The sequence below is a fragment of the Diorhabda carinulata genome, chromosome 3 (assembly GCF_026250575.1).
Source record: "Diorhabda carinulata isolate Delta chromosome 3, icDioCari1.1, whole genome shotgun sequence".
NCBI classification, from domain to species: Eukaryota; Metazoa; Arthropoda; class Insecta; order Coleoptera; family Chrysomelidae; genus Diorhabda; species Diorhabda carinulata.
The window spans coordinates 15023324-15049435 of NC_079462.1; the positions used below are offsets into that span (position 1 = coordinate 15023324).

The 26112-nt window shown below is 32.8% G+C and overlaps 1 protein-coding gene across 1 annotated transcript; it reads right to left on the reverse strand.

The window, feature by feature from the left end:
- LOC130891219 (centrosomal protein CCDC61-like) lies at positions 1-26112 on the reverse strand. The gene is made up of 7 exons (XM_057795827.1): positions 25883-26112; positions 23047-23129; positions 13001-13140; positions 7732-7893; positions 5748-6020; positions 3300-3464; positions 1-375 (listed from the first exon to the last, which is right to left on the reverse strand). Exons 1-7 carry the CDS (start codon positions 26091-26093, stop codon positions 60-62), a joined length of 1350 nt encoding a protein of 449 aa, XP_057651810.1. The 5' UTR covers positions 26094-26112; the 3' UTR covers positions 1-59.

Here is a 26112-nt window from a genome sequence, read left to right on the forward strand (position 1 = left end):
TTAAAACGGAAATATAGGTACTTGTAAAAATATATTCTATAAAAAATAGATTCACTAGATTAAATTTCTTTTTCACAGATACCATTGCTTTTTAGCAATTTATGTAAATTTGCTATTTTTTCTTCCAATTTCTTATAATTCAAATGTTGCTTATCAGCTCTACAACTTCTAGAGCTACCTCGGGAGCTTGTTCTAGATTCTGGACTGCTTCCTCTAGACTTGAAAAGTGATTTAGTTCGATGGGGTGATAGACTGTGATTCCTATTGAACGAAGTAACATTTTCGTTTGATTCTATACATTCGGGGTCTGCATATTTTGTACTGGAACTTGAACTACCTCTACTGCGGACACATTTTACAGAGCTTTTCGTCTTCCTATAAAACATCAAAAAATTTAGTTTTAATATATTATTATCATAGATTTAATATTTCTATATTACTAGTGGCCGTAAGTGTAAGCGGGGACCCTTTTAATAGAGGAAAACACACTTCAAATTTCACATTTTTTATCAATTTATATGGTATGAACCCGTATATATATATATATATATATATATATATATATATATATATATATATATATATATATATATATATATATATAAAATAAAATAGTTTAAACATAAACTGATATATGTCTTCCAATATCCATTGCAGATTATAAAAACCCTTGCCGACAATTTTGTTTGATCTACCATAGGCGTAGATACCTCATTTTATAAATTTATTATTTTTATAAGTTCTTTTAAAAATATGTATATCTAATGTGAAAAAGTATTCGTTAAAACGCAAGCGAATCATTATAATTGTATTTAATTGAATATTAAATTATAAAATGTACCCGCCTGTAAGGGAGTTTGGTTTAAACAGGGTACCGGACGAGAACTGAGCCCTTTTTGTACCCCAATCGTCTATTAGAACTTCGGTAGTCTTTTATTTGACGCAAATAATCGCCATCGAACGATTCCTGACGATTCGGTTATTGCCAACCGTTTATTCAGTTTTTTGTGTTTAAAACCACATGATGACAAAAATTGATGCAATGTTTCTAAACTGGTATAATTCTACTCTGGATATTCTGCTACCTTTTGCTGTAGTACTTCTAATGTCGCAACCCTGTTCTCCTTATATAAACTATAAATTCACGTACGTATAAAATCTTAAGTGGCTGATAAATTTCACCAAGCCACGCCACTGCTTATCGCAGACTGTCCAACGAAGTATTTTAAAGAAACTGTGTACATACGCCTTCCGTCAGCTTCGGCCAATAGAAATGCGTATTTATGAAATATTGATTGTCTTCTGCGATTGATATTGGAAGAACTATAATTCTCAAAACTGGTCTCAGCTTCTCCGCCTATGAATTGAAATGCTAAATAATACGCATGACCAACTTGCGATCATGCGCACTAGACTCAACGTATAATAAGTGAGACTCTCCCTATGAACCGACTAACAATACAGGAGTATTACATATATGATAATAACTATAATAAAATGTGGTTATACAGTATTATGATACACATAGCTTTTGTTTTGTAAATGATCTTATTTATTTCAAATTGAACTGATATCTATCATCAGCTCACCTATTCTCACTTTGATATGGTAGGTCAATACAAAAGTGAAATAAAAAGAAATTCACGAATATTAACCACAATTTTAATCACTAGTCGTTAACCAAAAAATGGTTAACAATGGTCGCATTCAGCGGATGAAACCGTTGTGCAACTTTTGTAAAACCCTAGCCTTGGCGCATACGCTACTTAACACATTCTGGAGCGGATGCCATGTTTCGGGGAGCTTTTAATTTGTGCTTGGTAACGATAACAAAGCTGAAATATGAGAAGAGTGAACCAAAAAACCGGGGCTGAACCAGACTATAAATTTATTAAATCAACTGTGTTCTGTGATCAAACGTTATGTTGTAGCATTCTTAGAAGAAAAATGATTGAATTGAATGGTTATGAGGATAGGAAAAATGAATTAAAACTCCATCATTTATTTTCCACAATTTAATGTCCATTTTTATATATGTTACCAGAAATGTATGAAATCTAGGAATTGTTTACAAATCCTAGAAAGTTTATATAATTCTGAAACTATTTAGGAAATGTATAAAATATTGTTTCAAAAACTATTTAATACGTAAATGCCCTAGGAAATGTGGACAATTCCTAGGAATTGTATATAATTCCAATATCGTACATATTAGGAAATGTATAAAAATTCTTCCTGTAATAAAACACGTTGTTAAAATGATAATAATAATTTTTGTTAAAGCACTTGTTAAGACAACAACGTTCAGGTGGTAAGTCATAACGTAAAATATAATAATTTTCATACTATCTTACTAACTAAAGCTTCGAAAGTCAAGTATCTAGGAACTATTAAAATGTATTTATCACAAAATCGATGTATTATTCTTATAAAGTCATACTTTCGTTTGGTAAGTAATCAATCTGTTAATTAGATAATTATAAATGTTCCAATATTAAAGTAAGTCTTTATATTATTATATTATGTTAAATGTAAACGAGTCAGTCCATATGGCTATTTATTTTTGCAGGGTAAGCCAGAATGGCACCTCCGTCATCTCCGTACACGGTACATCCTCTGCATCAAGAAGAACTCTTGGTCACACATTAATCTGAGAGTGAGAATATAATTGTTTTAAGATTCCGTTCTTGGTATCAATTTGATGATACCATCATCGGCTTTAGCCAAACTACACCTACTCGTATAATATTTCAGGCATCACCTCGTCCTATGTCAATATTTCCTATTGCTATTTAGACAATGTGTAGATTTCTTAGGAAATGTGTCTAATATAATTTATTTTACACATTTCCGTGCAATTTTAGTAATCACATATATTTCCTAGGAAGGAATTACATACATTTCCGTTAACATATACATATTAAAGTGCTGAATATACATCGTAATTATTTAAAAAACAAACTAGACAAAGTACCACCACATAAAGTAACACTCGTTAAGTTTAATAAAAATAATTTCGTTTGAATAAACAAAAAACATACAATATAGCCTCTATAGAAAAAATACACTTGTCAAAAACTAATAATTTACAGAAATCAAATACGGCTTCCCATCGAAATTCAACACGTTCCCCATCACTACCGCTACCAGTAGGTAGCGATAAGCGATACGTACGCTGAATGCGACCAATGGTTGGTGCTACACATAGTGAAAGTTGGTACATCATAAGCGTCATGTGGATTTGATAATGGCAACGCCATCTGTGTGTCAGTCGCCCGACTTAATGAGTTATGCATTACCTTGGTTGAGCCCAATGATTATTAGGCTTGAGAGACTCTGGTTGCCTTGAGCGTGCTCTATCGTATTCGGCACCTGGCGATTGACATCTTTTATACATTGTTTTTAGGCTTGAATGGGATGCTTTATTTATTGCAGGGATTGTCAAATGGTCACCTAATCCTAACCTGTAAATATAAAATAAGTATAAAATAGAATTTTCGCAACAGTAAATGCAATAGTAACTTAATATGACTTGAAAATACATTCTACATTCTTATTTTTCAACATAAACTTCTAGATTTATACACTTCTTCTAGCAATAATAAATAATTTTTGACTTGCTCTTGTGACCTAGTAAATGCAATAGAACTTTTTTTCCAAATAAGGCAGTTTATGCTCGAATCCTTCGATCAAACGTTGCTAATTATCAAATTTGCATATACTCGTCGTCAATAGTTTTTCCTTTCTCAACATAGTCGATAAATGTATACTAAAATTTCGTAACTATCACCTTGCTTGAAGATGAAATAATCTCTGCCTTCATATTTTTTCACTATTGTTCAGATTTTTCCTTTGTGTGAATTGATTCTGCTTCTTTAGAGAAAAACTTCGCTAAGCATTGAAGGCAAACATATTCACGGTACTGTTTTTGCTCGAGACTGAGCAAACGCTGTATCCTTCTTGAACTCAGCCTCTCTAATTCTCTGTTCGAAGTTCCTACTACTGAAGGTAGAATCAAATTTAGTTGTTATATTGATTGCCTTGTAGGTGGAAGTATTGTACCTTAGAGAATTATATTTTTTGAAATTTCTAGTTTCGTTTCTTTTTCACCTAGCATCGTTATCATTTTATTACAGTTCGGTCGTAATTTCATTGTTCTTTCTTTTTTTTTAAACTTCATAGAAGAAGCGGAGGTAATACTGACCACTTAAGGAAAAATCAATGCAACACAAATATGAATATATCCATTCCTCTTTCTTTGTTATTATATAATTAACCATTTATTGATCAAACTTATTATTAATGAACACTTGATTCAAAGCACATATACAGAAGACCCTCGCTTTGGTTCTTTATGCCACCATTGAAGGTAAAACAAACCAACCATGAAGGCAACACAACAACAAAAAAATTTTTGCAATTATTTTATCGTCACACCTTTCGCAAAAAAATCTAACATCTTCATCATCGTCTTCGACACCGGCACAATTACAGTGTGCCCTTAAAGAACATGCGGGGCATTCTGTCAATTCTTGAAATGAAATGAGAGCAATAGAAACATCAAAAGTCTTATTCATCTTCGCTAGATGAGTATTTGCTTTTCTTTTGAGTATTCTTTGTAGATGTCACCTTTCCTTTTTCTTTTTGTTTGGTTGTTTCACTTTTCTCTTCTTTTCAGTGAGAAGATTCTGTTCTACCTTTTTGCGCTTTCTTTCACCTACTGTGCTTCATCTGTACTTTCATCTTTCGCCACGAGATGATGTTATTTCGACTGTCTTTTCTCGCTCAATATTAAGTTTAGCCCGTTTAGAACTTCTAGGGATGGGCGTGATATTCTTGGGAGCAATATGAAAGGATGTACTTGTAGATGGCAGTTAGATCTTTATTTTGGGAAATACTCTGATCACTTAATATTGATGGCGGTAGTCCAATGGTGTTCAAATATTTATTAGTTATTGATAACAATGGTTCAGTGTCACCTTCATTGCTACATGTGCCAGTTTTTGCTGTAATTGTTTCATCGTTGACCAGATGTTTCATCGTTGACCAGAGGTGATGTTATGTTTATTTGAATAGCTGCATAATCGTCAGATACGTCACACAAAGCACCTTAGACTGGAACCGTTCGATGATTGTGAGCTTTGACTTAGACGCAGTTCTCCAAAGTTGCAGTATGCAGAATGTCTAGAATCGCTTGAAGATTAGATTATATACGAGTAGTTATTTTCGACTGATAGTTGTAACTTACGCCCAACAAGCGAATAATGTTTTTGGAATATCAAACATAGTGGCTTCCGTTTGGATCATATTATGAATTCTACATGTATACCTAGGTACTTCACACATTCAACGATAGGAATATGATTATGGTTGGATGTGGCTTGAGGTGATGGTCCGTGACACTTTGTAATTATTATGAGCTTTTATTTTGTTTCATTAATTGTAATATGCCACTTTTCAACTCATTTCTCAATTGTTTTATTCCATCCTGTATATTTGTTGCTGATTCGATTTTTTGTACAGGGTAATATAATAAATATAAACAGCTTTCTTCGCCTATATTATAATTTATCTTTCTTTGTGGTTTCATTTATTGAGTATATAATGGAAAAAATAATAAATATAAACTCACGGAAGGCATATTTTTACAGGTCAATTGCTTCCGCTTTAAAATTTCTGCAATATGTATAAAGAAGAACTGTACTATTTTCGGAAAAATCTTCTATAGCCAAGATATACTTACTTACCTGGATGACTCACCGACTTTATTTAATTTTGCCTTCAAATTTTTTTCCGAGCATTTAACTTTTGCCAACTCTTTCGCCAATTGTATTTTGTCATTTCTTAATTTCTCTACTAACTCATGGTGTGAATTCCTCTCATTTACCACACATTTTTCTAAAGTACTAACTGCTTTTTGTAAGGATAAAACTTGATTTCTAGGCTTCTTTCCAAATTGTTTCGTCAAACGTCTGACTTCCTCTTGCAATTCCACATTTTCTTCTGTAAGCTCATCAATCCTAAAAAGTACTTGGATGTTATTTTATTGATTAAATTCAACCGGAGTCTACAAAAGAATTGAAATCATTGTATTTTCTCAGTTTTCCCAGTAATGATTATAATATCTACATGGACAATTAAAATTGTGTATTAGTCTTAATAATAATAGTTATCAATAGAACTAGATATTGTTATAATTTGAGCTATTATTTTCATCTTCTTCAAAAAATAAACGACATATAGAATTGATAATAATGATAATATCGATAGTTATATATGACTTAAAAAAACTTCACGTCTTGATTAAAGTATTAAGTAATGAAATTTAAATGGCGGTTAGGTGGTAAATAATTATAAGCTGTGGAGCATAACTGCAACCCCACCTGTTTCTTTCGAAGATAATCGTCTACTACTTTAGGTAATTAAAATTAAAACTGAAATAAATGCACTGATTGTGAGTCAAATATTGTTAATCAGTCATGCAAAATTATAGTGATGTCAGCTTTGGCTTGTCTAATGAGGACATTATTAGGCGAGGCAACCAAGTTGCGTAACCAGTCGGATAAATAGTCGCTTACTCGGTCACTGGACATTGTTTTATTTGGAGCTTATTAGACGAAGACATCAACCTTTGGACTTCTGACTGTCTACCCAGTCCGACAACCGTACTGGCAACCACTGGCTGCTTAGTCTAGTTGCGCTCCTACGTAGCATACATTATCTCAGTCACAGATAATGACTCAAAGACATATGTGACTACTATAGATAAATAGTTGAAGAAGAACGTTGTAAATAATATACTTATTGCCGAAATAAACTTGAAAAAATTATCAGTGCAATGGTAACAAGATTGTCAAAAGATTCCCAGAAGCTAACTCGAAAAGACATTTGCAGTCGTCTTGTAATATGATATAGACAAGACAAAGTATATTGTAATGTTTTTATTATTCATTTAAACTATTTCTAATAGTGGGATGAATTTATACACGCTGACTCTTACTTTTCAATTTATTCAATTTTCCCAATTAATTTTTACTATTTCTTTCCGTTCACTATGACTTTTATTTATGAATTAACTCTCGCTGCTAAACAAGCACGGATTTTAATCAGGAAGGAATTTCTAGAATTCCAGGAAGTAAGCAAAGAAAGAACTAAGCAAAAAAGCATTCCTAGAAATTGGTAAAAAAAAACAATATAAACAAATCGCCGGTATGATAAGAACATGTTTAAAAACAAACATCACATGAATTCTACGAACCGGCGTAATAGCAAAATTTCAGACTTCCATTATAATCGAACAGTACCGGCTTCATGGTCCATATCGTTGACGAGTTCGTAATAATATGTTATTACAAGGTTAATAACATAGGATGTCATGAATTTATCGGTGATCGGTGATAAAAAACACCGAAGGAAGTTACGTAAAGGAGTTCTCTTATATCGCGGTAACGTACCCAGCACAAAGTTTGGAATTAGTTGATACGCTTTAGAAATGCAAGAACAGGAGGATAAATGTCTCCACCAATCAGTTGATCAGGGGATAGGCAAAAGAATCAACACTCCTAACAATAAATGAAATAAAATAGAATTAACAAGTTCACGAATATGTTTCTGATGCAAATATGAATTACATTAGACCTCCACATATCTACTTCAATTATGTTCAATAGTAAAAGATTAAAGATATTGTAAGAACCTGAGCGTAAGTTCAAAAAACTGTTGGTGGCCTACCTTTTCTGTAGAAAAAATATTTTCTTCGAATCGTTATTATTAGATTTAATCGCTAATTCTTCTCTAGCTCTGGCTAATTCTAGCTCTAGTCTTCTTATAGTAGCTTGTAGTATTACAGGATCTGGTGGACCACAATATTCGAGAGGTAAAGGGTAACGAATTCTAAAATAAGGTATAGTAAATGTATATAGTTAATTATCTAAAATTAAATTACCTAACTACAACTACAACAAGTATTATACTTTTATTATTTTAATATGCATTTAATGAGCTGATAACGGTATTATATAATATACTAATGCAAATATGCGACCCATCTATTCAATCAGTTTTTTTTTATTTTAATGCAGTGTTGGCGACACTATTATATATTCTGTCCTTGTAAAGGACAATTAAGTATTTGGTATGACTGTTTAAAGAAACATGAAAGGAATTATTCCAATGAACATACCTTAATATAATCTAAAATTTTTGGGTAATTAAGACTAATACTAATTGTTCACCCCATGTTAATTATTGTTAATTTATTTAAACCTGTCTGGCAAGTCTGTTGCATTGATAGAAAGATAGTAGCTAATTAAAATCATTTACCGAAAAAAACCACTACCTTAAAATTGCAATATTTTGCTATTTTGTAGTATAAAGCCCAACATACTGTTGAAAACGTTTGTTTTATACTGAATACACTGTTGACACTACCACTACACCAACGCTCACGTTTACACTGTCTGACGCGTGTTTCGATAACCAACTTATCTAATGACTTGATTGACTTGTTTTGTACAAGATTTTCCCACCAATAAACCTTGGCGGGAATCTTCACATTCATTTCTTGACTACTAAACTATAGAGTGGGTTGTAAAGAATTAGACCTTTATCCCTATTTAAACTACTTTTACATCTAGCAAATTCAAATTGAGGTTTTTCCAGTGGAATTGATTTTGGCGGGAGAAAGTTTATTGGTGGGAAAATTTAGTATAAAACAGGTAAGTCAACTCGTTAGTTTTTAGATTACGTTCAGTCTCTAAAGATAATAACTTGGTTATCGAAACGCGCGTCCTACAGTGAGTGTTGGTGTAGTGGTAGTGTAAATAGTGTGTTCAGTGTGAATATAGAGAAAAGTTTCAGAAATTACAACTCAGTAAATGTTTGGTTTGATGCAACCATCCAAAACAGTTGAAAAGCTTTTATTGGACGCTTATGAACAGGTTTTCAAGCAACCACAGACAAAGGACAGGATTATAGTAATTCAAATATGTATAAGAAATCTATAGTCTATTTTCTTAGAAAAATAGCACGATCTTTGTATCTAAAATCAATGAACTCAGATTGCAGGAATTATATCCGACCAGCAATTTATCTATCCTTATTTCAAGTATAGATAACATTACTTAATAAGATATTCTTAGTCCCGATTCCGGATTGACAAACAAACACGGAGGGTAGTAAATTAAATAAACAGAGGTCTCGAGAGAAAAATATACTGTTCGGTGGAATTCTTAGACATATCTCATGCCTTTAAGAAACTCTGGCATTCGGAGCTAATATCTAAACTCAAAAAATCTGCCTTATGACATATTGGAAGTACAACCAATTCAAGCAGGCAGCTCTAGGAAGTGTGTTAGGACTAACACTTTATTTGTTATATATAGTTGATATGCCTACTACAAGCTTAACGACCGTAGAAACGTATGTCGATAATACCATATTATCAATATTAATGTCCCGAGTGCATGTCAAATTGTCGATAATTTAATTTTCTCGAGTGCGCGAATGCGCACGAGAGGAAATTATGAGACAATTTGACATGCACGAGAGGGCATTTTGGCAGACTATTTCCTGAGAAAAATTTAATTTAAAATAAACTTAATTCTGTGTTTAAAATTTGTTATTCTTTAAATTATACCGTAGTTGACGATCATCATATTGGCATTGAATTGGTATCTACGGTAACTTATTGACAACAGGTTTTTTTAAAAATTGTCCAGTAGGACGAAATGAAATTTCAAAGTGGACAAGAGATGCAGCGGAAGCTATAGGAATTGACACGAAAAGAATAAAAGTGACAAATCACTCGAACCGTGCTGCGGCAGTTACTCAGCTTGCCAAGGTTGGGGTTTCAGAAAATCAAATTATGAAGGTTACCGGACACTCAAATCAGGCCTCGATAAAGAGTTACCTCCAAGTAAATAGTGAACACCACGAGGAAATTGTACAAAAAATGCGAAATGACAGTAGCGAAGTAACAATAAGAAGTGGTGGAAGCAGCATAGAAACACCATCGTCGGCCTCCAGTAAAGTTGTATATTCTAATTGCATTTTCAATAATTGTTCCTTTTCTTAAAATATAAAATTAAAACCAAATGATGTTTATTAATCCTAGACGAAAATTTGGCACTAGTGCAAATTATCGATAATTTGCACTAGTGCAGTATTATCGCTGAAATTTGATCGTTGCTAGGTAAACATAAAATATTACAGCTTTTTGGTTGGCTTAAATTTTTCGAAGGAAATAGTCACATGTAGATCCAACAAAAGAATCTTCTAAATTACAGACTGCACTGGACAAAATACAAAATTGGCAAAAAATATGGAGAGTGAAAACAAATGAGAGTTTATATAACCTTCATGAAAAGAACAGAAAATTGTCCTTCTGAGACATTCAATAATAAAAGGGAAATTCTCATGAAATATCGAAATTTATTAATAAATCAATGAAAAATATGATGGCCTCCAGAATAAATGAGTTTTGACGATTTAAATGTGAGGGAATGATGGAATAGTATTATTTGTTTTTTAAATATGTTTAAAAATTTTACTAGGTTATATTAACTTACAAATAATGAAAGAAAACAAAATTGTAATTATGTAGAAAGTTCCAATAAGCAAAAATGTACGGTAACAGAGTCGATATAGTCTGAGAGTTATTTTCTCACTTTTATTCAAAATGAGAAAAAGACGGTGAGGGACTGACAATACAAATAATAACCTAAAAAAATCTCGCAACATAACGTTTCTTTACTATCTAGTTTTAACTACGCTTTCTAACTCTAAAACATATTTTACCACGCCATCAAAATTGAATTATCATAGTTAACTATTTATTCTTCACTGTGGTTGAATGAAATGTAATCTTTATATATATTCCATTACAATGGAATATAAACCAACAATTACTCAATTTAATATCAAGAAAGTTTAAAAATTGTCATTTCGACTATAAACCAGATGGAGTGGAGAGAATACTATTTTATACAAAAGAAATTTATATATATTGGACTATAAATATAAAGTTGAAAAACTCAAATTATATTATATGTATTTAAGAAAATAATTGTCATGGTAATTTGTTGAGTAAATAAAGTAATTTCAGTTAACCGGTCCAAAGGATACCTGTTGCGAAAATGACAACTTTTTAATTTTTTTTTATATTAAATTAACTGACCAAATATTTATATAAGTTAACCAATTATCAGCGAATGCTTTTTGACCAATTAATAAGATCAATTATCATTTTATGACCAATTTCTGACCTTTCAGATGGTATAATTTGTCAATCGAAATTCCACACATGGATTTTGCGGAGCCATCAGGGACGGCCTCTACAGGAATATGGAAGCTCGAATGAATAAGAGGGTTGAGTGAAAACCTGAACTTAACCCGAAGAAGTGAGCCCTTATCAGCAGAATATATTTTCGAATGCGTTGAGGGATACTCAACAAAATTTCAATCATTTTGGTTGCTCTAGTTTGACAATCGTATAAGTGATTTATTCTGAAGATTTTTCTGAAAATTGAATATCATGCTGTCAGTAGATATTTGTTTTTAAAAAGCAATACGTTTAGGCAAATGAAACAGGAGTTAGACACTGTGTAAAATTTTGGGCAACTGAATTGAAACATTGCCTAAACAGCTAGACAGATGACGAGCATTCAGGGCTGCCAAAAACTACGACCACCAGCGATATCAAGAAAAAAGTTCTACAAATGGTACTGGTACTTCCGTTTGATTAAGGTTAGAGAGCTAGAAGAGGCTATTGGCATATCAAAAGAATGCATTTGCCATATTCTGACTGCAAAATTATGTCTGTGAAAGCTATCTGAGCTTCGGATACCACATTTGCCTACTTTTGACCAAAAGCGCGCTCTAGTTTTTATTGACGTGGCTTAAGCAAATTGAGTAGGATTTTTTGCGTTGATTTTTAACTATAGGTGGAACTCAGATCCACCATTATTAAGTTATTGTTATAGATTTAAAAGAATATATTGAAATAAAAAAATGATCACGTTTTGCTCTTTGTTAGGTCGAAAACTTTTCAGATAACCCTCGTATACCATTTATTTTAGGAATCACAATATTTCTGTAGATTTTCAATTTTTTATCTACGAATTTAATTATTGTCAAATTGTAGTATTATTCGAAATTGCAATTATCTGTTCAGTTTTTAAGTTTATTATTGATATTTTTGGTATCCACATTTTGATTCTTATATTTTCGATCATCAAGATGTCGCATATTTATATGAATAAAACAAAATAGCATTCAATGGATTTTATGAGGTGTGATGAAAAAATACGGCGAATTCAAAGATGACATAAAATTTGGATAAACCTTCAAAATACTGCTTGGTTAACCATGCAGTCATCCCAACGTTAAATCCATGACTGGAAGCATTTCTAAAAGGCGCACATAATCTGTCATAGGATTCTTGATTTAAGGAATGATGTCCAAACGTTTTCCTTCAATCTAGATATCGCAAGGTTCTGGATATAGCGGATAGCGACCAAAACTTGCGAAAAGCGACATGTGGCACAGTATATTGTTATAATGAACAACAAAGTCGTCGGTACATTTTTCGGCCAGTTTCTTTGCATGCTATAAACTTTCTAGTACCACTTTGTGGAATTCGTTGTTTATACCTGTTCCTGTTGAATCGCATTATGCTTTCACAAATGAAGAAGAATGATTTCAATGACGGGCATTTTTAGGACGTTGTAAGTCAGAGGTGTTTCACTGGAAACTCTAAATTTTTGTTTCAAAGTCATAATCATATGCTTCAAGCTCCATTAACAATTTTGACAGTGAAATTATGACCTAACTCCAAACATCTGTTAAAAAGCTTTTCAGGGATCTGTACAAGATTGTAAGTACTTCACTAAGCTCTCGAATAGTTCCTTCAACTTTTTGTAGATTATATGTAATTTTGGATAGTGCTATAAAAATTAATTCACCGAATTTTTTGTTCAGACCTCATATATACTTTACTTACTTATCAAATTCTACTACGTAAGTTACTATAAGATATCTTCTATTATTGTTACTTGGTCCTACAGCTTTGGTTATTTTTCTTGATCTTAGTAATTCTAAATCTTCAAAAGTTAATAAATCTAATGTAACACTTTCGCTAGTCTAAAATTAATTGAAAAAGTGATTATCAGTAACAGTATCGTTAATATGCATATGCTATTTATTCGAAAATATGAAACAAAATAGTATAGGTAATATAGGATTAAACCCGAAATTAAATTGTCTCAGAGGTTTTCGGTTACTGAATTAGCTTAGCAACTTGTAACTAAAAAAATTTTGAAACGCAAATAACTCGAAAGCTAAGAAGAATTCGAAAAAACTGCCCAAACAATAAATGTAGAGCACAAAATTTTCTACAAAAAGGTGTTTAGTCATTTTTTGTTGGAGCCACTATTTCTGAGTAAATCTTCGCTGGCAAAGGTATATTGACCATATAAGCACTTAAAGTTTCAATGGTTATATTTCATAATTCACCATACAAACAAGCAAATCCAACGAGAAATTTGTCGTACGTATTATTATAAATTTTTTTATGTATATAACTCACATGAACTACTTCTTGGTTTCAAATGAACTAACTAAGAAATGTCGATACTCATTTTGAAGCTTATAATCTCAGCTTCAAGTTTATACAAAAACATTCTTAGGATGTATACGTATTCTTACAATTTTGAAAATGCATATAAAGTTCAAAATATCCCGTTTTTCCGTAAATATATCTTTAAATATCCTAGAGTGAGTTTTTTTAAAAATTTTAAGTTGTATTTCCCTCGGGGGTTTTCACCTTGGCGTGGTGAGAGGGCTCAGTAACTTTCAATATCCAGGGAGCGATGCCGGCGGTAGCATAGCTACTGGTAGGGCCACCCTTGCCGGTAAGGTCTCGAAGAGATGAAAGTGAAGCTAAGAAAACCCACAACGGTGAGGCGTCTGACCCAGAGTGGGCGGCTTCAAACAGCGTCTGTATCTCCATGTTAGGAGCGGCTGAAATACACACTCGCCAACACGCAATGGCAAGCGTGTCGTTTTATTTTGCCAAAAAACCCTCAAAGTTATGTCGAGTTTTAAAACAATTACGGAACGACCCCAGGCAAGTAGGATAGATCGTCCAAAATCTTGTGCTGAAGAAACTTCAGTCAGTCCCATGGATTCTGGGGGGGACAAAAAACCGACAAGCAAATCAAGTAGAAACACTAAGATCTTTAAAATCATAACCTACAATGTAAGAACATTATCGTCAAGTAGTAAACTTCTAGAAATGGAAGAGGAGATTAAGGACATAAGCTGGGATATAATCGGTTTATGTGAAACAAGAAGAAAAGAAGAACAACTTCTTAAATTGAAGTCTGGACATCTCTTTTATCAAAATGAAAATCCCAACAGCCCTGACGGTGGTATAGGATTCTTAATAAACAAACGACTTGAAAAATCAATAGTCACTCTAAAGACTATATCAGACAGAGTGGCATATATAACACTTTCCATAAGTAAAAGGTATGAAATTAAAATTATTCAAGTATACGCTCCTACGACAGCCCACACAGATGAGGAAGTTGACATCTTCTATGGTGACATAGAAATAGCACTTAAAGAGAATTGATGCTACTATACTTTTATTATGGGGGACTTTAACGCAAAAATTGGAAAACAAACAGATATGTCGGAGGTGGCAATTGGAAGCTTTGAAATAGATGGTCGAAATGAGAGAGGACAGACATTGATAGATTTCCTGCACAATCAAAAGTTATATGTAATGAACAGCTTCTTTCAAAAGAAATTGCATAGACGATGGACTTGGGTAAACCCAAATGGAAGAACAAAAAATGAAATAGACTTTTTTATCACGACGCGGAAAAGATTTATCACAGATGTTACAGTTCTAAATAAATTCGGTATAGGGAGTGATCATAGAGCTGTAAGAGCAACTGTAAGAATAAACGCCAGAAATGAACGACAAAAAATGATAAGAAAGAAACAACAAATAAAGTGGGAGACCCCAAAAGATATTGATGCGTATAATACTTTCTTAACTGAATCCCTGAACACGAACCAGTCACTAGACATAAACATATTAAATGGAGAAATCACTGGAACAATATTAAAAGCACAACAAAAATACTGTAAAAGAGATGGAGATAAAGAAGAAAAAATAAGCAAAAATACAAAAGATCTAATTAGACAAAGAAGACTTCTAGTAGAACAACAAAAGGAAGATACAAGCGAAATAAGAACACTAAATAAGACTATTTCAAAAGAAATACGGAAAGATTTAAGGAAATGTAACACAGAAAAAACCAGACAAGTAATCAAAGAAAATAAAAGTATGAAGGTGCTTAGAAGGAGACTAGCTGATGGGAAAAAAGAAATCGTCAAACTCAAGGATAACAACAAAAAAGAAACAAACAATAGGAGAGAATTGGTAAAAATTGTAGAAGAATTCTACAAGGAACTATATAGGAGCAGAAGAGAAGAATTAAATATCACAAAAAATAAAATGAAAGTCGTAAACCAAGGTTCAGAACTTGTACCCGAAATAACAATTGAAGAGTCAAAAAATGCCCTAACGGAAATGAAAAACAAGAAAGCGGCAGGAGAAGACCAAATTGTGATAGAAGCTGTCAAAGTTGGGGGTGAGAAACTTTTAAAAGAAATAATCTCCCTCTTCAATCTATGTCTACAAAAGGGGGAAATCCCGGAAAAGTGGAGAAATGCGACGATAATTCTCATCCACAAAAAAGGGGATATAACGAACTTTGAAAACTATAGACCTATAAGCTTGCTTTCTCACCTTTATAAATGGTTCACTAAGATCGTAACGAAACGCTTGGAACGAAAGTTAGACTTTTCTCAGCCCAGAGAACAGGCGGGGTTCAGAATAGGGTATGGAACAAACGACCATTTGCAAACGATTAAGATACTGATAGAAAAATCCATAGAATATAATAGGCCCCTCGTAATGATATTTGTCGATTTTAGAAAGGCGTTTGACACAGTTGAACTTCCAGCAATTTTATCAGCCCTGCAACAATGTAGGATAGACTACAGATACGCAAAGCTCATTAAACACATATATGAAAACGCAACTCTAAATGTAAATCTCCACGAACCAACAAATAAGATACATGTAGGACGCGGGATTAGACAAGGAGACACTATCTCTCCTAAGCTCTTCACATGTGTGTTGGAATACTCTTTCAAAAAATTAAACTGGGAAGGGAAAGGTATAAATATCGACGGTGAGTATCTAAACCACCTGCGTTTCGCAGACGATATCGCCATAATCACCGACAATATGCAAGACGCTCGGCAGATGGCCACGGATTTGAAAAGAACCACAATGAATGTTGGCCTAGAAATAAATCTAGACAAAACCAAATTTATGACAAATCTGGTAACAAATGATAACATAATTATCGATGGAGGTGAGATAGCGTAAGTATATAACTATAAATATCTAGGCCATGAGGTGAGGATAGGAAGAGATAACCAAACGTGTGAGATAAAGCGTCGAATACAGTTAGGATGGATAGCTTTTGGCAAGTTGAGTAATACCTTGAAATCAGACTTACCAATAACAAGTTTTTCCTCTTTTAAAAAGCTGTACTATTTGGTACCTAAATTAAATACACGGAAATATCTCGAACAGTTCAAACTTAGTATGAATACTTTGGAAAAACGATGAAAGGTCGTACGTAATTGTAAAAAATGGTAGGTATCCACTAATCAAATGTTAGATACACAATTTAGTCCATTAAAAGTTACATTCCAGATTGAATTTCTCAGAAGACGCAATTTTAGATTCTTTAATATCAAGTTTTTAGAAAAGAAATTCATTATTTTGTACATAATTTACTTTTTACAAAAATCCTGAAATAGATAAATATTAAAATTTTTAAATGTTGTGGAGATAAAACGCCAACGGAAGGTATGCGATTTGTTCAATGTAAAATACCCAGACAGACTTGTCAGCTGATCAGCAATGAATGAAATTAAAAAAAAATTCATATTCAAAATATTTAAAATGCTAATATGTCCTAAAGTACCAGAAATCATTAAATTTTATATTTTGTCAAATGTCAAGGTTTGACTCAGTGTACGGATCTACCGCTACATTATTGAGACGAAAAAACAGTGGATTGCAAACAGTAAACCTGCTCCGGAAAAGACCGGAAAAGTGATGACGACCGTTTTCTGAGATACTTAGTCATTGGATTCTGTTCATCCACGATAAAGGTAAAACATATAATTTTTTAATAAGATGAAGGAAGAAATTGTAAAAAAACGACCCCATTGCACTTAGAATTAGTTTAATATCTACCATATTCACTAGATCTGAGCCCTAACCTCAAAATTTTCCTTGCAAGGGAGATTTCCTTCAGATAAGAACCTTACTGCATACGTAAATGCCTAATTAGAGTAGAAAGACGGCAACTATTATTTGGAAGGGTTGAAAAGATTAGAGTATCGCTAAAAATGACTAGCTATATGGAAAATGTCTTGATTCTTTGTAAGGTCGGAAATTTGTCAGACATGTGCTCGGATTTGTGACATTTTGCACAATCCACGATTTATTAAAAGAAAATTTTTATTTGCAAAAAAATTGTCTGTTTTGGTGCCGATTCACACACACAAGTTATAAGCAAAAATCTATAGAATTTTAGAACAAAACATTGTTGGGTATTACATTTCTTTCTGATAAATTGTTAAAAAAATATAAGTTCATATTCATTTACGAGGATGGTCCCATAAGTACCTGCTCCAACAAAAATTTTGGAAACAAAATATTTATTTTCCAACATAATCCCTTTTTAATTCCATATACTTTTCCCATCGATGTTCAATAAGTTCGATACCCATTTTATAACAAGAATTGTCAAGCTCCTTAAAATAGCCATTAACTGCCGAAATCACGTTTTCAATATTGGAAAATCTTTGACCACCGAGCCATTTTTTCAAGTCTGGGAACACAAAATAATCTGAGTAGGCTGAATCTGGCGAATAGGATGCATGAGATAACAAATCAAATTTTAATTCATATATTTCGGCCATTGCAGTAACGGGAGTGTGAGCTGGTGAATTGTCTTGATACCTCCCTCTCAGCCAAATGCGGCGTATTTTTGCTTGATTTCGTCGCTCAAATGTTGCATTAAGTTCGCATAATACTCGCCGAAATTATCCAACGCGCATTCCACCATGACCAACGCCATGACCTTGCCTGCAGATGTAACGGTCTTTGCCTTCTTTGGAGCTTGTTATTCCTTTTCAGTAAATTCTTTTGATTGTTCTGTTGTTTCGGGTGTGAAGTGATGGGCCTACGTTTCATCCATAGTTATGAAACGGCGCATAGAATCGGCTTCATTTCTGTGGAATACTGCCAAACACTCAATGGAAACATCTTCACGACGCTGTTTTTGTTCCAATGTGAGCAAACGCGGCCCCCATCTTGCGCACCAGCTTTCTCATGTCCAAATTTTCAGTTAATATGCGATGTACTGTACTTTTTGAAACTCAATGGTATTTTTCAAGTAACTACTGCCATCTCTAAGTCAGGCGAGATACTTGGGACCATCCTCGCAGAGGTTCCATCCACCTGTTTTTCAGTTCCCTGTAAATTTTTTGAGTAGAAGAGAAGCTGAAAGAATAAGAAAGCTCACTGGTATTTTTGACATCTCTGTCTGCTAAAATGTTCATGTTCCTGTGCCTGTCAAGCACATCCTTGCCTCACATTTTAACCTTATGGAAACACCCAATTGCGCCACAGAAATCAAGAAAGTCAATAGAGTATACCATCAGAGTATATAATTCATATAATTTATGTAAAAAATTATTGAAATTAAGATTTTACTCAGTTGCGAAATTACCCTAGTTTTCGTTACCTATTTATAACTATAGATAAATATTAATGGTTCCCTATAATTTTCAATCAATTCAATTTTCAAATAATAAGTTTCTTTAATTAGTAATAATGCAATATCTTTATTAAGGTCATTGATTTTGACCCTGAAAACTATTTTGAAGCTATTTAGATACGTTTTTGAGTTAAGTAAAATCGGTTCTGATTCAGTAAGAACTATTCTGAAGTGTTCTGAAGCATTTAAAGTTTCTTAAACGCTATTTAAGCAGATTTTACTGTACATATATATATATATATATATATATATATATATATATATATATATATCTGGAAGAAAAAGTCTATTCCTCAAGAATTCATGACTTACATTCTAGGAAGTTTGACATAAGGAGTTTATACGAGGACGGTAAATTATAATTCAAAATTTGACACGAATGGCGCTCCTGTCAGACGAGATATCATATGATCGTTCAGTTCAGTCTTCCGTCCGTCTTATTTAAATGACCTCTCTCAAATGTTCTGGTTTGGTAGCGATCAATAGTGAGCGTTTTCAGTGAATTCGTAAACATGGATAAAATTGGTCATCGTTATGTTTGAAAGGCATTAGTCCAACCAATATAAAAACTGAACTAGATTCTAGTCTGCGTAAGATTTCTCCTTCGTTATCAACAGTAAAATATAAACTAGCAGAATTTAAACGAGGCCATAACACCTGCGAAGACCAGCAGCGCAGTGGTCGAACAAATGAGGTTACGACTCCAAATATGCTGAAGAAAATCTACAAAGCTGTGTGGATGTTCGTCGACTGAAATTGCGCGACATGAGAAAGCTGGTGCGCAAGATGGGAGCTGCGTTTGCTCACAATGCAACAAACATGGTGTTGTAAAGATATTTCCATCCAACAATGAAGCGGTGATATTGGCAGTTAATGCAATTTTGAGGAGCTTGACGATTCTTATTATAAAAAGGATATCGAACTTATTGAACATCGCTGGGAAAAGTGTATTGAGCTAAAAGGAAATTGAAGAATAAATTTTTTCCAAAATTTTTGTGCTTTCTTAGTTATATTAGATATTTCAGAATCCTATATCTGAGATAGACACTTGAACAAGAGCAAGCCTATTTTGGTGATAATTATTGTAGTAATGTCACGAGGCAGGGTGCTAGAATTCATCAATAGATTTCAACAACATACACTTATAAACATAATTGAAACACATTTACAAATGCAGCTAAATGTTTATGGGTCAAGAATACTCTGAACACAAGCTTATGCGTCTCAAATATACATTCCAACCCATCTGGTTGTATGGTATTCAATTATGGAGTTGCGTTATATTATTACATTTGAAATAGTAGCCTCCAAAAGTATCAGGATATGGATAATGTTGAATAAAAACTTTAGTGAAATTTTCTATGAACGACGAGAAGAGTGAAGAGGATTGAAGTTATGGAATTAGTGAAGTGACTTAAGAATTAGTATAATGTGCGTTTATAATGTATTTCACCAGAAGTTCATTTTGGGTATAAAAAGTTTCAAATATTTGGTGAATAATTGCTTCGTTTATGAGGAAGTGTTGGTAGGATGAAAGTAATCCGCGTACAAGCCGATAGCGATAGTAGATGTTGGAGCAAAGTGTAAATACTACAGCAAGCAACCGTTTTCTAAAACATAATGTGACAAAAAAAGGTTGAGCGCAAAAATAATATTAATACAGAGATATTCTAATTCACTTAAGAATAGTGAATAGTGCCAAATCTCAAAGGCCAATTTAATAAAATAGATTAAAGGAGAAGCATACAATCTTTGAAAGATTAAAGGAGAAATATCAAGACGAACATTATTCGATAAAATTATTGTGAATCATTAATATTTATTTATAGAAATAGAAGTTGGAGAATAATATTTTCTTTATAGCAATGTGAAACCAAGTTTTGTATGAAAATTCAAAGTTCTCTAAATAAAAATGGTCTGATATGACGTTTTTCATAAAATGAGGGTATTTGATTTGCAACAAAAACTGTATTTTTTGTATGAAACTATAATTTATATAGGTGAACCATGACAACCATTTGTATCCTTTTTACCATGATAGTGGCCGTGAGACGAGGGATGAAAACCCACAAATCTGGATTTCACTTCACACTCACCCTCTCTTTATACTTAAAAAATAAGATAAATTCTTCTCACAAATACACCCTAAGCCCAAAAAATGTAACTTTTCAATGGACTAATTTGCTATACATCTAAGTAAGATTTTGAAGTTATTCGTGTGATTATTATTTATTAAGTAAACAAGGAAGAATTGCCACTTGATGTCAAAGGGCCGGTTGAAACTAATGCGATAAATGCAATAAAGGTTATTTCGACATAGAGGATTGCTTCGGAAAATAGAAACACCGCTTGAACATATTCAATCAAATTAATACTGTTATTCAACCTATGATAAAGGATAACAACAACAAAGATTTGAAGATAGGCTCGCTACTATTGATACAAACCTCGTATAATCGCCCAATTGATTTGCTGTTGGTCTTTTTGTCACAATAATTCATTTTAAAATTTTCATAGTCGAATTATTGGATACAGAGTGAGAGAGAGAAAGAGAGAGAGAGAGAGAGAGATAAATGCTGTAGACAAACGCTTGTAAAAACTAAAAAACAAACATAGAATTAACTAAATAAAATAAAAATTTCAATATACAGAAGTAAACCATAATAAGTAACTAAATTATAGGTAATAATTAGTATATAAATCTATTAGCAAAATTAAACCACTATGCAGCATGCCCGGAATTAAATACAGTCTTCAGTAAATATGCCCTCATATTGCGAAATGTGGGAAAATATGTTATAGATTTGATTTCAATTGGCAAGTGATTGTGCATTATTTTTGTATTGTGAAGTATTGATCCCTCAACTAATTCTGAACGTGGAGTAGATAGGTAAAGGTCGAATTTGGAGAAGTGTTCTTATGAATTAGTCAAACGGATTCAAAGAAATAAAGAAGGATGACCTAAAATTTTCAATCTATCAAAGAAGTCTCAGCAGTAAGCCCTGCTGTTTAGTTCGAGTGAATATCAAACAGCTCTCTTTTGCAGTTTGAAGAGTCGCTTATATTGAGTCGCACTACACGTACCCCAGAAGGGAGGGGCATATCGGAAATGCGACTCAATAAGGGCTTCATAAACTGTTGAAAAGGTGGATAAGCTGAGTCATTTGTAAATTAATTTCAGCGCAAAACGGGAGGTACTTAATTTTTCAGATAATGTGGCAATATGTAGCCTCCATTTAAAAGAATTGTCCACAACAAGCGCTAAGAATTTTACAGATTCAACGACGTCAAGGGTGGTGTCGTCTGCAAAAAGACATATTTTACCACTGATGTCTAGATAGGCGATGTTGTTTATAAACAGAAGAAAATAGGGGCTAGTTCTGAGCCTTGGGGCACTCCACATTCTATTTGCTTGCAAGAAGACATTGTTGTATCAACCCTTACAAGTTGACTTCTGTTGGTAAGGTATGACTTGAACCATGCGAGAGGTGTTCCTCCCGCAATATTATGATTAACACAAACGAAAACCTTAGAAAAATCACAAAAAGTTGTTGCAGTCTAGTGATAGCTGCTTAGGCTAGAGTAGATATCAGTTATTTGGCATTAATTACTTAAAAATCCAAATTGATGGGTAGTAAGTATTTTATATTTATACATAAATGATAAAAGCCTTTTTTGACCAATCTTTCTATGATCTTAGACATGGGAAGGAGTGCAATTGGGCGATATGCTTTATGCTTTATTTTTATCTCCTCCTTTATGCAGAGATATAATTAAAGCCGTCTTAAGGCAATTGGGAAAAGTACCATTTTGAAAAGAAACGTTTATTGAAATGGTAAGGTGATTTGATGTACGATCGGGCAGACTCAAAAATATTTATTAATGTAAGTCCATCAGTTCCAAGTGAGTCTTTATTTTTGATGTCATTAATTGTACAGCGAAGCTCTGCTAAAACCTAAAACTACAGACATAAAGAAGATCATAAGAAGGAGTTAAAGAATTTGATAAATTTTCGGCTACATTCACAAAATAATTATTAAGGGTATCAGATGAAGTAGAGATTATGCTCTAGTTATTGAAGTAATAATATTTCAAGACTTACCCTTAACAGTCCTGATTTGATCATAGCTATAAAAATATCAAATTGCTTGAAATTTCCGGTTTTGTGCGTCAAATTTTCTATATCTATAACAAATAAATAAATGTTATAAAAATATCAAGTATCAAAAAGTTGATTATTCAGAAAATTACATAAAAGATAAGCAACATTCGTCATACAAATATTATATTTTCTACATTAAATTATTTTAATTGGTGCCTTAGAATTTTGAATTATCTGCCGTTTTCTAATATGAGACGCTCATACAAGTTAAGGGAAAAAACAAATTTTAAGTAAAACATCACTCCAATTAATGCACAATTACATTATAAATGGTAAAATTGAATTGAATATTTTTAATAGTAAATAGAGCCCATGGAAAAGTGTCACTAAGTAATGTGTATTAATTGACAAGCATAATTAACATGAAAGAAGTGGTGAGATCGAACAAATTGCAGAGGGGTGAAATAATAGCAGAATAAATATGACTATCGAATTGTCGGATTGTAATATGCAAAATAATAGTACTAAAAATGTTTAAATTTACTTTTAATAAAAATACACTCACTAATGTTACAATCAACAACATTTATCAGCTTGGTTATATTATCTACATTTCAGATGTACCTAATTGATTTCTATTCAGTTTCAAAGAATAACGACTCTATTTTATTTTTGTGTGTTCGCGATCATTGATGATCATGATTTTCTTTTGATAGTCATAGGTCCTATATTAGTTTTATCGATATTGAATACGCGTTATTGGAGAAAAACCACTAAGGTAAAAAACAAGTCAAACTTTTGACTTTCATTATCTGTTATCACAAAAACTTTGGGCAAAAACAATTCTATTTGCGTAGAACTGATAATTATGATAATTCAGAAGTTTTCTAATCGTCGTATCGATTTACAAGCTCATTTCCATCCAAATCAGATAAGTCAAATCAAATTTCAAATAAATCTCATGGAATAATCCGTGTAATGTAGAAACATTTTCACTTATATCAACGCAGCTGTTTCGAGGCGGAGATTGTGATTCCATAAGCTCACCGCCATCTAAAAACTCTTCAGAAATTTGAACCATAAAGAATGTTGTTGGGCATTAACAATTAAGCTTGATATAATCGATCCGTATCCACAACCAAATGTTATACGGTTTATACAATCAGAATTAGTGGCTTTAACAACGTCTTAAGCAAACAATCTCAACAGAAATGATTTGTAGCTTCATTATATTAAGAAACAGAAACACAGGGCATAAAAGCCGCTTCGATTCAAACGGTAGCCAAGAATAAAAACCAAAATTTGGAAAGCAATTGCAAAGGACATAAAGCCCGGTAACATGACTGTGCACCCCAGCATTTTAAAGAATGGGGAGGTGTTCATAGATATGATCACGAAGTAGCTTTACTAAAAACTATAAATTTATAGAACAAGTCGACGCAATAGACAAATGGCTCTAAAACGGACAAGTTTGGGCCGAAATATATGGTCCAGGAACCAAGCTCACTATCTCAATGGACTCAGAATCTTCCATTTTCCAGGTGGAAACATACGCTATCCTTACATGTGCAGCTCGTTATGTAGTAACTATCTCAATGCAAAGATATTCATACTATCAGATAGTGGAATAGCCTTACAAGCACTAATTCAAGCTAGTATCCTCCATCGAATCTTTTAATGCAAAGGGAGCAAACCTGGCTACATCGGAGTACACGGCAATCCACAAACCGATCATCTGGCGAAAAAAGGAGGGACAATTACTTCCATAGGACCACCTTTCATAGGTTTCCCAACAAGTCATGCTAATAAAAATGTTGGAAAACGTGAAGAAATCGGAAACATGGAATAAGACCCCAGGTCTGAAACAATCGAAGAAGTAAAATTCTGTGAAATTTGCTAAATTTTGTTCCTGAAGCTAAGGGCGAAATATTATATATCCTAATATTATTTTAACAGAAAAGAACAGTTGGAATTTCTGGAACCGTTGGCGATATTCATATTGAATACACTCTTTACACCAACACTCACGATTACACTGTCTGACGCGCGTTTCGATAACCAAATTATCGTCTCCAAAGACTGAAGGTAAACTAGAGAAGAAACATGTTATGATATTACCTCGAGAAACTAATTCTTCGTGTAATAAAGCAGTTTACAAATTACTACATTTTGGTGGATATGATGCTTCATCACATGTGGCTAAAATGTTAATTACTAAAAGCTTATCATTTACAGAAGATTAGTCCCTACGGTTTCAACTAGCTTATCGCATAGCATCTAATCATGACGGTCTGAATTCGGCCAAGATGGTTTAAGCGTTACTCCTTGGTGACCTTTGATAACTATTTTCTGTTTAAGCTGATATGATCTTCATTGATTAGGGGTAGAGGAGCAATAGCTTTGTCAGTAGGTCAAATATTGAATCAGTTTAGGGACCGACAATTTTGAAACAGCAGATGCGATCGTTCCTAAAGTGATTGGGAATATGACCCACGAACAAAACTGGTGATTAAAGTTTTTCTATGTAATTTTTAAGCTAACAAAAATAGACTATCATTCATTAATAATCGATGTTTAAAACTGATTCAAACAAAACATTATATCCGAACATAATAATTTCAACAAAAAGTCTTATTTTCAAGATTTAAGAATCAAATTTCTCGCTTGAATATAGATAATCAAAATTTTCACTGTTGTATCATATATGTATCATTTTCTAAATCATATATCCGTTAAACTGAACATACCGAGTTGCATTTTTGATTATATTATAATTATTATTATTATCTGCTGCTTCATAATTTTACGTAAAGAAAATATGTCCATTAAAACTTACATGTGGCATCATAACTACATTGCCATTCTTCTCCAGAACTTTTATCCGTAATCAATATTTCTAAATTATTGCCGATTATATTCATTTTAAACAGAAACTCTTGTCCATGAAAATTGCAAGTTGTTACTAAATTAGGATCAGCCATAGTTAAAATTTGTATATTATGATGTTTAAAATTGTAGACTTCCGAATTTTGACATTTATAAATCATGAATTTTTGTTTACAAGTC

Bases quoted from the DNA above. Each gene is read 5' to 3' on its own strand.
- LOC130891219 (XM_057795827.1), bottom strand. From the start codon at position 26,093: ATGATTTATAAATGTCAAAATTCGGAAGTCTACAATTTTAAACATCAT. The intron at 23,130-25,882 runs GTAAGTTTTAAT...TATTTGTTATAG, and splicing joins ATGTAGTTATGATGCCACAT to ATATAGAAAATTTGACGCAC. The intron at 376-3,299 runs GTAATGCATAAC...GATGTTTTATAG, and splicing joins AATCATTGGGCTCAACCAAG to GAAGACGAAAAGCTCTGTAA.